This window comes from Triticum dicoccoides, chromosome 2A (genome assembly GCF_002162155.2).
Source record: "Triticum dicoccoides isolate Atlit2015 ecotype Zavitan chromosome 2A, WEW_v2.0, whole genome shotgun sequence".
Classification (NCBI taxonomy): Eukaryota; Viridiplantae; Streptophyta; class Magnoliopsida; order Poales; family Poaceae; genus Triticum; species Triticum dicoccoides.
The window spans coordinates 707,011,958-707,026,273 of NC_041382.1; the positions used below are offsets into that span (position 1 = coordinate 707,011,958).

The following is a 14,316-nucleotide window of genomic DNA, read 5'->3' on the forward strand; positions in this document are numbered from 1 at the left end:
ATATACAACACAATGTGCTTGCGAAAGGATAAAATGTAAAAAGGAAAGGTGAAGATCACCATGACTCTTGCATAAGGGTAGAAGATAAAAGTAAAAGATAGGCCCTTCGCAGAGGGAAGCAGAGGTTGTCATGCGCTTTTATGGTTGGATGCACAAAATCTTAATGCAAAATAACGTCACTTTATATTGCCACTTGTGAGATGGACCTTTATTATGCAGTCTATCGCTTTCATTTCTTCCACATCACAAGATCGTATAAAGCTTATTTTCTCAACATTAATAGAACATACATATTTAGAGGGCAATTTTTATTGCATGCACCGATGACAACTTACTTGAAGGATCTTACTCAACTCATAGGTAGGTATGGTGGACTCTCATGGCAAAACTGGTTTAAAGAATGTTTGGAAGCACGAGTAGTATATCTACTTGGTGCAAAGAATTTGGCTAGCATGAGGGGGAAAAGCAAGCTCAACATGTTAGATGATCCAAGACAATATACTTTATTTCGGATATAAGAAAACATAACCCATTACATTGTCTTCCTTGTCCGACATCAACCTTTTAGCATGTCATATTTTAATGAGTGCTCACAATTACAAAAGATGTCCAAGATAGTATATTTATATGTGAAATCTCTCTTCCTTCAATATTCTTTCATGAATTGTTCAAGTGACCAATTCTACGTTTGCTAACTTTCAATAAGTTTACTACCTATACTTATTCTGTGTGAAGTCATTACTCCCCATTGTATAAGCATATGAAACATATATAAATTCAGATTTATGATATTCAATTATTCAACTGTTTACTCATAGGATATACGTGAAGCACTTGAGTAAATGACAAACTACTCCAAAAGATATAAGTGAAGGACACTGAGTAGTCAAATAATTAACTAGCCATGGGAGGATTCTTTTTCATTCAATATTTCAGATCCAATGATTTTATTCAAACAGCAAGTAAAAATGAAAATACGCTCCAAGCAAAACACATATCATGTGACGAATAAAAATATAGCTTCGAGTAAGGTATACCGATAGTTTTGAAGGCGAAAGGAGGATGCCTTCCAGGGCATCCCCAAGCTTAGGCACTTGAGTCTTCCTTGAATATTACCTTGGGGTGCCTTGGGCATCCCCAAGCTTAGGGTATTTCCACTCCTTATTCTCCTCATATCAATATCTCACCCAAAGCTTGAAAACTTCAATCACACAAAACTTAACGAAACTTCGTGAGATAGGTTAGTATGATAAAGAGTAAACCATTCACTTTGGTACTGTCAAAGACAAGGCTCATAATTGTTCTCACACAATGCCTACTGTACTATATCATTTCTACAATTTATATTGAGAAATATAAGCCATAGAAACTAGAAAACAAGCAAACTATGCAATGAAAACAGAATCTGTCAGAAACAGAACAGTCTGTAATGATCTGAACACCAACCATACTTATGTTACTCCAAAAAATCTGAAATAAATTGGTGGACGTGAGGAATTTGTCTATTAATCTTCTGAAAAAAGAATCAACTCAATCGTACTCTTCTATAAAAAATGGCAGCTAATCTCGTGAGCGCAAAGTTTCTGTTTTTTACAGCAAGATCACATTAACTTTCACCCAAGTCTTCCCAAGGGTCTTACTTGGCACTTTGTTGAAACAAAATCTATAATAAATAATTAATACAGTAGCTTAATCATGTGAACACACAAAAACAGTAAGGGTAAATACTGGGTTGTCTCCCAACAAGCGCTTTTCTTTAATGCCTTTTAGCTAGGCATGATGATTTCAATGATGCTCACATAAAAGATAAGAATTGAAACATAAAGAGAGAATCATGAAGAATATGACTAGCACATTTAAACCTAACCCACTTCCTATGCCTAGGGATTTTGTGAGCACACAATTTATGGGAACAAGAATCAACTAGCATAGGAAGGCAAAACAAGTATAACTTCAAAACTTTAAGCACATAGAGAGAAACTTGATACTATTTCAACTCCTACAAGCATGTATTCCTCCCTCATAATAATTTTCAGTAGCATCATGAATGAGTTCAACAATATTACCATCACATAAAGCATTCTTTTCATGATCTACGAGCATAGAAATTTTACTACTCTCCACATAAGCAAAATTCTCCTCATTCGGAATAGCGGGATTACTAGTTCCTAAAGTTGACACTCTTCCAAACCCGCTTTAGATGATAGTATTATTCATACTCCAAAAGATATAAGTGAAGTTCATGGAGCGTTCTACAATTAATATAGACTAGCCAATATCCAAGCTCAAAATGTATAAGTGAAGCACACGAAGCATTCTATAAAGCCATACTCAAAAGATTTAAGTGAAGCTCAAAGAGCAATTCTATAAGATCATACTTAGAAGATATAAGTGAAGCACATGAAGTATTCTATAAATTGATGAAGGGACATCTCATACTAGCATGGTTCTTAAAGAAAAATAAAAACAGAAAGGACACAAATCATGTGAACAAAACAAAAACCGAGGTATACCGATATTTGTTGAAGAAGAAAGATGGGATGCCAACCGGGGTATCTCCAAGCTTAGATGCTTGAGTATCCTATGAAATATTTACTTGGGGTGCCTTGGGCATCCCCAAGCTTGAACTCTTGCCTCTCTTTATTCTTCTCATATTGATAGCTCCTCGATCTCCGAACACTTCATCCACACAAAACTTTAACAAAAACTTTGTGAGATCTGTTAGTATAATAAAACAAATCACTACCTTTGGGTACTATTTCGATCTCATTCAATTTCATATTAGAACTATATATACTGTATTCCAACTTCTCTATGGTTCATACCCTCCGATACTAGCCATAGATGCATGAAAATAAGCAAACAACACACGAAAAACAGAATCTGTCTAAAACAGGACAGTCTGTAGTAATCTGGAGGTTTAGTAAACTTCTGTAACTCCAAAAATTATGAAATAAATTTGACAATTTGTACAGACGTAATGTGCAAAAAGTTTTAGACCAATTTGATTTTCTAGTAAAAAATGTAAAATCACGCGCTACAGCCACAATTTCTGTTTTTTGTTCTGCACATAGTAAACAAGCAATCTAATCATCCTAAAACCAAAGCTTGGCACATTGTTTTTATAATACAACGGATATATATACGGGGATAATTATTTTCAGAGAAACTTCCATGAAAAATTCTACATTGTTTCCGTGAGCATGAACACAAGTGCTCAAGGTCGACCCTCACTTCTTCAATGCATAACTTTCCAATCACTTCTCTGTTTGAAAAACTTTTTAGGTATGAGAGGCAAGTAGATTTTTTTGTATTTTAATTATTTTAAAAAAAATATGTTTCACCCACAACTAAACAGAAACAAAAAGTAAAAACAAAATCTACTTAGTGAAGAAAGCAAACAAGCACACACGAGAATACCAACCCCACGCTATTACTCCCCGACAACGGCGCCAGAAAAGAGCTTGATAATCCCCAAGTGCAGGGAATCATCGTAGCAATTTCCAAAGGTGGAAGTGATAAGTATGGAGTGTCGAACCCACAAGGAGCTAAAGGTAAGATCAATATTCTATCAAGCCCTATCTGCCACTGATACGACTCTACGTACACCGAACGTTTGCTTCCAACTAGCAACGAGAAATAAAACTACATTATGGGTATGAAGTGGATAACTTTGCATGATATTGGAGAGCTAAAATATGAAAGTAGGTGTTGTTATCATAAAGTTAGAACATATTACTAAATATTATAAATAACGAGTGTGGAATAATGATGGGTCGGTATGCAGAATTGTCCTAGGAAATTGTTAACAAGATAGGTAATCACTATTGCAATTTCATATGAGGGAGAGGCATAAGCTAACATACTTTCTCTTCTTGGATCATATGCACTTATGATTGGAACTCTTGCAAGCATCTGCAACTACTAAAGATCATTAAGGTAAAACCCAACCATAGCATTAAAGCATCAAGTCCCCTTTATCCCATATGCAACAACCCCCTTACTCGGGTTTATGCTTCTGTCACTCAAGCAACCCACTATAAGTGAATCATGAACGTATTGCAACACCCTACAGCGGGAATCCCTCATGCTTGCGCGACACGGAGGGCACAATAGGACAACACCAAAATAAAACATACAACTCATACCAATCTAGATCATCAATCAACCCAAAGACAAAGGATATCTACTCAAAACATCATAGGATGGCAACACATCATTGGATCATAATATGTGGCATAGAGCACCATGTTCAAGTAGGGATTACAGCGGGGTGCGGGAGAGTGGACCGCGTAAAAGAGATGAGGATGATGATGATGATGGTGATGTTGATGAAGACGATCACCGCGGCGATGGTTCCCCTCCCGATGGCACTCCGGTGCCACCGAGAGAGAGGAGGAGAGGTTCTCCCCTAATGCTTCCTCCTCCATGGCCTCCCCCTAGATGGGGAGAGGTTCTCCCTCTGGTCCTTGGCCTTCATGGTGATGATGGCCCCTTCGGGATCCTCCTACATGCCCTCCGGTGATGATGCCCCCCTCCGGCAGGGTGCCAGAGAGGGCCTAGATTGATTTCTCGTGGCTACATAGGCTTGCGGTGGCGGAACTTCTGATCTAGGGTAATTTCTGGAGGTTTATGTATATATAAGAGGTTTTGGCGTCGAGACCAAGTCAGGGGGGTCTTCGGGCTGTCCACGAGGTAGGGGGCGCGCCCGGGGGGTGGGCACGCCTCCCACCCTTGTGGGCAGCCCGAGACTCTTCTGGCCCAACTCTTTTACTCCATGGCCTTCTTCTGTTCCAACAATAAGCTCCATCAAGTTTCAGGTCAATTGGACTCCGTTTGGTTTTCCTTTTCTGCGATACTCTAAAACAAGGAAAAACCAAAAACTGGCACTAGGCTCTAGGTTAATAGGTTAGTCCCAAAAACCATATAAAATAGCATATAAATGCATATAAAACATACAAGGTTGATAATATAATAGCATGAATACTTCATAAATTATAGATACGTTGGAGACATATCGGTGGGCGGGCTAAAAACCGAATCCTGGCCCAAGATTGAATTCAGAGTTTGAAGAATCTCCGAGGTCACCAGTTCAGCACCAGGAAGGTCCAGTGGCTTCCGGGCTCAATGCTTGATCCTGAGTTCGGAGGACATGAAGCCTCTTCCCAAGGAAGGGTGTCCGGCTCGAGGGGCTCGGAGATCCGAACATAGCTAGTTTTTAACTTAAGGGAAGAAGCGTTCTCGGCTCGTTCCTCAACGACCGCTACCAGATGGGTGATCGGTGGGGACTTGATTTCCCTCTGATTGGGTTGGAGCCCGATCTGATCATAGTCTGTTGCAAGCCCTAGGGCGGCGATGCGGTCTAGAAGCTCGTTCAAGGACGAGACATCTATTGGATCCATCTTTTTGGAGTGTTCAAGGCCGATGTAGAAATGATGTTTGGCGATTGTGGGGGCTGTTGTTGGCTTAACAGCCGTGTGAGTGCCCATGGTGAAACCGCCGAGCTGGAGGACCTGTCCTGGAGTTAGGGCCCTTCCAGAAGTGATATCATCATTGACGACAAGGCGAGCCATCGATCCTTCTATCAACAGCACAATGGAACTCTCAATGAAAGCACCAATGTCGGTGTCAAAACCGGCGGATCTCGGGTAGGGGGTCCTGAACTACGTGTCTGAGGATTGACGGTAACAAGGGACGAGTGGGACACGGTGTTTGCCCAGGTTCGGGCCCTCTTAATGGAGGTAAAAACCCTACGTCCTACTCGATTGTATTCGATGAGTATAGGGGTTACAAGAGTTGGTCTGCCTTGAGATCATAATGGCTAAACCCTAGATGTCTAGCCTATGAGAATTCTGATAGCCTCTACGGATTAAACCCTCCGGTTTATATACACACCGGAGGGGCCTAGGGTTGTACATACTCGATTTGTGAAGGAAGGAAATTACATACCCGGAAACCAATCTTGCCATCCACGCATAGGGGAGTCCTACCCGGACATGGGGGAAAGTCTTTTGCTTTATATCTTCATGACCCATCAGTCCGACCCATATCGAATAACCTGGACACCCGAGGACCCCCTAATTAGGGTTGGGCATTCGGTTCCCCCAAACCAAACGGTTCGGTGCTTCGGTCCTTTTACAATTTTGGTTCTTAGAAAATGCTAACCGCTCGGGTAATAGAAAATCAACTAACCGACAATTCGGTGCCCCGAAAGTTCGGTTCAGCGATCAGTTTTAACCCAAGGAAACCGAACGTGTTTGATAGCAGGGCTTCTAGGTGATGGAAGAAAGAAAATTGACAGAAAAAATGAGCGGTGGAATAAAGGAAGAACGCGAAATCAAATCTTCCTAGCAGTAGCATGCCTGTGTACTGCAGTACTCAACTTCTCGTCAAGGGATGAACGAAGTAAACAAACAATTCCCAATGGGTGATAAAAGAGATAAAGGGAAGAAGATGCAACCCAATGGAACAAGAAGATACGAGGGGAGGGAAGAAATAAGCTGCCTCGCGCTGGCTGCGAGGCGGTCAGGCTGTTGTGGCGTTGGCGCACTGCCGTGGTCTACTGGGGACGAGGGCAGGAGCAAGCATGGCGGCTAGGTTAGGATTGGGGAATCGAGAGTCCCTCGGTGTGTCATCCTTGTGTGCAAGTAAGATCCTTTTCTATGTATCCAGTACTATGCGTGTGAAGGATGTCGACCTGCTGGGCCACTTTTCGTTGTTGGCCTTCTGGGCTCATTCACTTTTTAGCCTGCAGTTCGGTGTTTTTGGTCACTTCGGTGCATCATGCATGGAAACCGATATCATCGAATGAAATTCAGTTTTCTCCAGTTCAGTACCGAACAGAGCACCGAATTTTCGGTTTTCGGTTTAATCGGCTTCGGTCCCGGTTTTTTTGGTGCGGTTTTCGGTCCTCGGTCTTTGTTACACACTTCTACCCCTAATCCAAGACTCCCTCAGTCGCATAGTAACATGCTGACATAGCTACATCCTACATTACAACACCATGCTAATCATCAAGTTACAGTGAACAAAACTAAGAACCAAAATGTGTCATTTGTGCATATTCAAGAGCAACATAGAGAGATATGGTTGTGGTCTTGAGAAGTGGGATCTCATGCCATGACTTAGTCGCTAAACCAAACTATTTCTTTTTTCCCATAGTTTATAAATTATGTTTTATATGATGCAAATTTAATTTTGCCGAGATGCAACATAATCCAGATGCGTTTTTCTGTCTAAGACGCACCTAGACGAGGATAAGGCAGAGGTTCTGACGAGGTAGATGGGGATGGATTATAAATTGTGGCACCAAGTCTTTGTGGCAGAAAATGTGGATTGTTACTAGTCTGGACGAAGGAGGTTAGGATCTACTCCCGGACTACTACCTTTAGTTGCATTGATGTGGCGGTGGAGGAACTAGATGGGAAAGAGTGGAGGTTATCATGTGTATACGGTGAGCCAAGCTAGGATAATAAGGAGAGAACATATCAACTCCTTCGTGATTTGCATGCTCAGTCTAGACTTTTGTAGGTTGCGATTGGTGATTTTAACGAGATCTTATTCTCGTCTGAAAAGGAAGGAGGAGCACCACGACAATAAGTTCGGCTTCAGGAATTCCAGGATGCACTCTCAGATTGATCACTGGAAGATATTGCCTACCATAGTGACAAATTCACTTTCTTTATAGGAGGACTGGGGGAACGACTGGACTGGGCTGTTTCGAACGCTGAATGGATGAAACTACACCCATTGTGTGGGCTGTCTAACCTTGATATGCACAAGTCTGACCACCGGCCAATTTGTCTAGATACGGATTACTTGGCAGGGGTAGCTGCACCATGACCTCGAGATGGCTGGAAGTTTGAGGCGCGATGGTTGGCAGAAGAGGCTGTAGAGGAGGTTGTGAAAACAGCTTGGCAGAAAGCAGTAGTTCGGGGTCTATGCCCATCAACTAGCGAGAAACTTGCGGCAGTACATAGAGATATTCATATGTGGGATCGGAAGGTTCTGAAGGGGCCGCGTAATCGCGTGAAGTCGGCTCAGAAAGAGTTAGAAGAACTAATGCGTGCGCCATATAGTACGTATGAAATCAGGGCGAAACAACAAGAACCCACACTTATTATTGAGAACCTTCTCATGCGTGAGGAGATTTACTGGGCCCAGCGAGGACGTGTGAATTGGTTGCGCTAGGGCGGCCGTAATACGAAGTATTTTAATCATTTTGCTTCGGCTTGTATGCGCCGCAACTTAATTAAGAAGTTGAAAGATAATAATATTGGATGGGTGGAGGGCAATGATAATCTCAGACCCCTCATTTTTTATTACTTCCAGAGACTTTAGACTTCTGACCCAGGTTTTATTGATGATGATCTTATGGCTACTGTCAAACCAGTGGTCACATTACAGATGAACAGGCTATTGATTGCACCCTATACATCAGAAGAACTAAAGAAAGCTCTCTTTCAGATAGGTGATATGAAGGCCCCCGGCCCGAATGGTTTTCATGCTATTTTTTCAAGCACTTCTGGCATATTTTGGGAGACGAGCTGACTAAAGAAGTGCTTGATGCGACCAGTCATAAAAAGATACCAGATGGATGGAATTCCACGAATGTTGTGCTAATCCCTAAGGTGGATAGCTCTGACATAATAACCCAATTCAGACCTATTAGCTTGTGTAATGTCATTTATAAGATAATTTCTAAGATGTTGGCCAACAGGCTTAAGAAAATCCTACCAGAGGTAATATCTCCTACCCAGAGTGCCTTTGTGCCAGTCAGGCTAATCACCGATAATGTGCTGGTAGCTTATGAGTGTTTCCATACAATTAAGAAAAAGTCACATGGCTCTAATGGTGTTTGTGTTGTAAAATTGGATATGATGAAAGCCTATGACAGAGTAGGGTGGGGCTTTCTAAGGCGGATGATGGAAAAGCTGGGATTTCATGCACAATAGGTTGAGTTAATTATGGAGTGTGTTTCCTCTGTGAGCTATAGAATCAGATTCAATGATACAGAAACGGAAGAATTTACTAAACCTAGAGGATTGAGACAGGGAGATCCTTTATCCCCCTACCTGTTTTTGATTTGTTCTGAAGGGTTCTCAAATATGTTGGCTCATGAGGAAGACATTGGTGGGATTGAAGGTATAAAAGTATCCAGAAACACACCCTCTATTTCTCATCTATTATTTGCTGATGACTCCTTGATTTTGATGAGAGCAACTGACCAGAATGCTCACACTTTGAAGAGGATTCTTGATACATATTGTACTAGTTCAGGATAGAGAGTGAGTACACCAAAATCCAGTATTTTCTTCAGCTCGAATACTAGAGTTAATACCATGGAGAGTGTTTGTGGTATACTGGATATTTTAACAGAAACTCTGTCAGATAAGTACCTTGGTCTGCCAACTATGGTTGGTGTGGACCGGAGCTATTGTTTCCAGCATCTAGTTGATAGAATTTGTCAGAGATTGAAGGGATGGAAATAAAATATTCTATCAATTCAAGGTAAAGAAATTCTTTTGAAATGTGTAGCACAGACAATTCTGTCTTGCGCTATGTCAGTTTTTAAGTTGCCTAAAGGAATATGTGAATCAATCACCGATGAAATATCGGTTTTCTGGTGGGGAGATGGACAGGAAAAGAGGAACATGCATTGGTTTGCATGGTGGAAAATGTATGTCACAAAGAATAAAGGTGGATTGGGCTTTAGAGACCTTCACACTTTAATCTTGCTATGTTAGCAAAGCAGTGTTGGCGACTTCTTCAAAATCCGGACTCTTTGTGTGCACGAGTTTTGAGTGCAAAATTCTACCCTAACGGGGACATCCTAAAAGCGGGACCGAAGAAAGGGTCTTCATTTACATGGCAACGTATTTTAGCCGGGGTTCAGACTTTCAAAAAGGGCTGCATATGGCGAATTGGATCTGGCTCACACATCAATATTTGGGAAGATCCATGGATTCCACCTAGTGAGTCGAGAAAAGTTATTACCCCTTGAGGAGGAATTATGTTAACAAAGGTGGAAGAGATTATTGATCCCCATACTGGACAGTGGGATGAGGCACTGTTGCGTAGTGTGTTTTCACCGGTTGATGTATATAGAATATTACAAATTCCCCTACATGTTGAGGCAGTTGAAGATTTTTTAGCCTGGCACTTTACGAGGTCCGGAACCTTCTCTGTCCGCTCGGCATATCAAGTGGAGTTTGATCATCAGTTTGAACGTCATTACTCAAACTCGAATAGCCCAGGTACTGCTAACCTTAATATGGTTTGGAAAGATCTGTGGCAACTGCGGCTTCCGGGAAAAATCAAACATTTTGGTTGAAAAGTCCTAAAGGGGGCCTTGCCGTGCCTCGGCGTTCTGGCAGGCATATACCTTTGGTTCCGCAATGTCCGCTTTGCAAGATCGGATTAAAGGACATACCACACTGCCTTTTTTACACGCGCATGGGCATCCGATATTTGGTCTGAGTTAGGATTGCAGAATGATATTACAAGAGCCGTGCGGCAAGATCGATCTGGTTGTATAACTTTGGAAATTCTGGTCCGCATGCATACCATGATTCATGAGCTGCCAACGGCTGAACTCATCTTCGTTGTGATGTGGTTTATCCGGTGGCAGAGGCGCCAAGTAACTAATGAGGAGTCAGTCCAGACACCGGAACAAACATCAATATCTATCCGAGTTTTAGCCACCAACTCCGTACGAGCCTACACACCAAATCAACCGGTACATACGATCAGTCATCAGTGGAAGAAGCCAGCGGAGGGAGCGGTAAAAGTTAATGTCGATGCATCAGTCCATGGGACTTGAAACCTGGTGGTTTGTGGATACCGCTGTCCCTCTAACCATTCAATCACAGGTTGGTTCGTGACTTTATTCTTCATTCTTGTGTAACGATCTTGCTCTTATTTGATGAATAAAGTTTTAATGCTCACTTTTTTTAATTCTGCCGAATAATCGAGATCAAAGGCTCAGAATCCAAGCAAACGCATTTTCCAAATTTTGGTCCGGTTGCCGTCTTTCACGAAACCACCTACTCCGCTTTCAAACTACATCGGCGTACTTTCCCTTTACGCCTTCGAGGCTCCGGCTCGTCCTTGTACCAGTGTCCAGTCTGCCGCTGCGGCAACTACCCACCGCCACCGCCACCGCCATTCCGGCATGGCGAAACCTCCGCGCCACACCCTGACCATGCCGTCCGCCCACCCTCGCGGGATCCCGAAACGCGCGCTCCCGCGACTCGGTGCGGCGCTCTTTTTTGTAACCCTCGTCGGCGTCGCCCTGCCCTTGGCCGTGCTGCACCGTGCCGCCGTCTCGCGGCACCCGCTGGAGGACCCGTGGGGGCGGTACCCGCTTCCCTCGCTCGCCGCAGACGACGAGGAGAGCGCCCAAGGTGATGATCTGGTCAGTCCGCCTCATCCCTCTTGGTCCAGTCCCCAGTATTTGGCGCGGTAGTTGTATTGTATCCACTGTTAAATCATGACGAATGCTGGATAATTTGGGCATTTCTGCTTTGCCATGTAGCTACGGGATTACTAATTGCAGTGCGGTGTTTGACTTGGATTATGCTATCCCATGTCCAGTGATGTACTCTAAACGAGAGTTGTCAGTGCATAATAAAATGCTTTGTTGAATCCTTCAAGTGCTTACACAATTACGATGTGCGGTTGCGTCATCTGTGTGTGTGGTCTTGGAGAATTTGCCTTGGGATGGAGCAGTTCTGTCCACTTGGTCCCTTGGACGTCTTAGATGTGATAGATATACACATCAGTTGGTGCACTGCAGTCTATTTCTTTAACTTCTGAGTCACTTTCACTGAAAACCGAATTAGTATCTATCTTGGGATGACATTATCTTGTCGATAGCTTTTGGGACTTCGCCAAAGAAGTTGATTAATATTTTCTCTTGGACAGTGATGTTATTTTCCTTAGCAATTGGGATGACGCTGTAATTTGGACATGCTAGAAAGTTCAGACTTCAGAAACAACATAGTAGTGCATTATACACACTAGCACTTAGTTTCGCTTGCCATGGCTCCCAACTGATTACAGATGTTGATTGTTCACATGAATGCTTACTATATGGTGAATAACACGAGGCTATTCACGTAATAGGAGTATAGGAATACTTGACAGAAGCAACAGCGATGTTTATTATTTATCATTTGATAACAATCAAGGCTACCTTGAGTTTTATTTTAGCTGCCTATTTCATCATTTGTTGCCACCTATGTACTTCTTTAGAAGACCCATATTTTTTTCATGTTTAATCTGCTGGTTTTGCATATTTATGCTTAATCAGATAGCTTCTTCAGTTTACTTATTGGTCTTCAATTAATATGCCATCCTTTCTAGGACAGTGAGGATCTCAAACTTGACCGAGTTTTGCAGAAGGCTTCAATGAGGGACAACACAGTTATATTGACTACACTTAATGCTGCATGGGCTTCTCCTGGCTCGGTGATAGATCTATTTGTTGATAGTTTTCGCTCTGGTGTTAGAACAAGTTCACTCTTGAACCATCTAGTCATTATAGCATTTGATGGGGATGCGTACAGACAATGTGTCAAGATCCACCACTATTGCTTTGCTCTTGGAACTGAAGGTGTGGATTTTTCTGAAGAGAAGAGGTTCTTGACTTCTGGGTATCTGGAGATGATGTGGAAACGACTAGATTTCTTGCGGCTGGTTCTTGAAAAGGGCTACAGCTTCATATTCTCGGTAAATTACTCAGTCACCTTGACCTTTTTTACAGAGATAGATTCAGCCTTGTTGCCCATGATGGAATATAGTGATCCTTTTTCTTCTGTGAAACATGCTTATCAGGTTTAGTTCATCCATCTTTCATTTTCATTACATTTCAGGATGCAGACATAATGTGGTTTCGCAATCCATTTCCTCACTTCTATCCTAATGGTGACCTTCAGATTGCTTGCGACCACTATGTTGTGAATGCAACAGACTTGAGAAACATTGCTAATGGAGGCTTCAATTATGTGAAATCGAATGAACGGACCATAGAGTTCTACAGTTTCTGGTACTCATCACGATTGAGATATCCTGGCTACCATGATCAGGATGTCTTCAATGCTATTAAGCATGATCCATATGTCGCAGACATTGGGCTGGAAATTAAGTTTTTAAGTACAGCATACTTTGGCGGATTTTGTGAACCAAGCAGAGATTTAAATAAGGTCTGCACTATGCACGCTAACTGTTGCATCGGTTTGCGGAGCAAGATTCATGATCTGAGGATTATGATGGAAGATTGGAGGAACTATTTGTCACTGCCTCCAAGCTTGAAAAGATTGTTGACATTGTCCTGGAGGGTGCCACAAAATTGCAGGTATTATGTCCAATAGTGATGTGAAGACTGTTTTAGTAAGAAATGTGATCGGATGGAATTTTGTCGGTTCATGTGTCTGCAGCTTTCTAGTCGGCATATTTTTGTTCTGGTGGTGTTGCATCTAATCATTTTAATTGTTTGTTTTGCAGCCTTTCTTCGCTAAACTAATAAAATTCCATGCTTATGGAACACAAAAGGAAATGAGAACAGTGGAGCATGCATAAGGTGTTCTCCACATTTTCATCAAAGAACTAACTGGAAGGTCGGGCTACTAACTTCATTAGTGTTTCCCCCATACTTTACCAACTTCAATTTGATGTAAGTAGAATTTGATGTCGTAATTAGTCGGATATGTGCTGACCTCTGTATGGATGAAACATAACTTCCTTGAATGTTCATGTTTATCTTTCGAAAAAAGAATGAGCATGCCTGCTGAGATGAGAGACATATCACAGAAAACAACTCGTTTTTCTGTGTATTGTCATCGAGTTTTTTATTAGACTTGAAAAGATGTATATGCGCTTCTCAATATTTTGATCGACTTCAGATACTTCCCGGCGACCCTCAGATGCAGTTACTTTCCTATTTTGAACTCATGATGCTGGACATCATCAGTAGTGTTAGTAGTAGACGGCAGCTGTAGTTGTTCCTGGGGTTTACTCCTCGTGTTGGAAAAAGGATCCCATCCAAGCAAATGGATTTGTATATATGTTTTTTTGACATGGATTTTCATATTTCTTAGCAAAATTACATTCTGCATACATCTTATAAGTAAATAAAAAAAATCATTCTGCCCATACTGGACCGGTTTATTTTTTTTATTTTTATGAGGACAAGGAGCGGTTTTAGAGAGAAATTGTTGGAGAGCTCTGTAATATTGGGCTTCCTAGCACGGTCCATCCAGCCGAACACGTAGGCGGTAGGCCCGCCCCACACGCATGCCCTCGGCCTTGTTGTGT

At 42.0% G+C, this 14,316-nt stretch overlaps 1 protein-coding gene across 2 annotated transcripts; it reads left to right on the forward strand.

Moving 5' to 3' along the window:
• The first annotated feature begins 11,113 nt into the window (after nt 1-11,113).
• LOC119356435 (uncharacterized protein At4g15970-like) lies at nt 11,114-13,789 on the forward strand. Of its 2 annotated transcripts, none has more exons than XM_037623391.1 (4): nt 11,114-11,416; nt 12,403-12,732; nt 12,876-13,357; nt 13,507-13,789. In XM_037623391.1, the coding sequence occupies exons 1-4, from the start codon at nt 11,174-11,176 to the stop codon at nt 13,523-13,525; spliced, it is 1,074 nt and encodes a 357-aa protein (XP_037479288.1). In that variant the 5' UTR covers nt 11,114-11,173; the 3' UTR covers nt 13,526-13,789. The 2 variants fall into 2 exon arrangements, with proteins under 2 accessions (XP_037479288.1, XP_037479287.1); XM_037623390.1 differs by having other exon boundaries at nt 12,367-12,732; nt 13,507-13,788.
• The last annotated feature ends 527 nt before the right edge of the window (nt 13,790-14,316 follow it).

Bases quoted from the DNA above. Each gene is read 5' to 3' on its own strand.
- LOC119356435 (XM_037623390.1), top strand. From the start codon at position 11,174: ATGGCGAAACCTCCGCGCCACACCCTGACCATGCCGTCCGCCCACCCT. The intron at 11,417-12,366 runs GTCAGTCCGCCT...CATCCTTTCTAG, and splicing joins GCGCCCAAGGTGATGATCTG to GACAGTGAGGATCTCAAACT. The intron at 12,733-12,875 runs GTAAATTACTCA...ATTACATTTCAG, and splicing joins GCTACAGCTTCATATTCTCG to GATGCAGACATAATGTGGTT.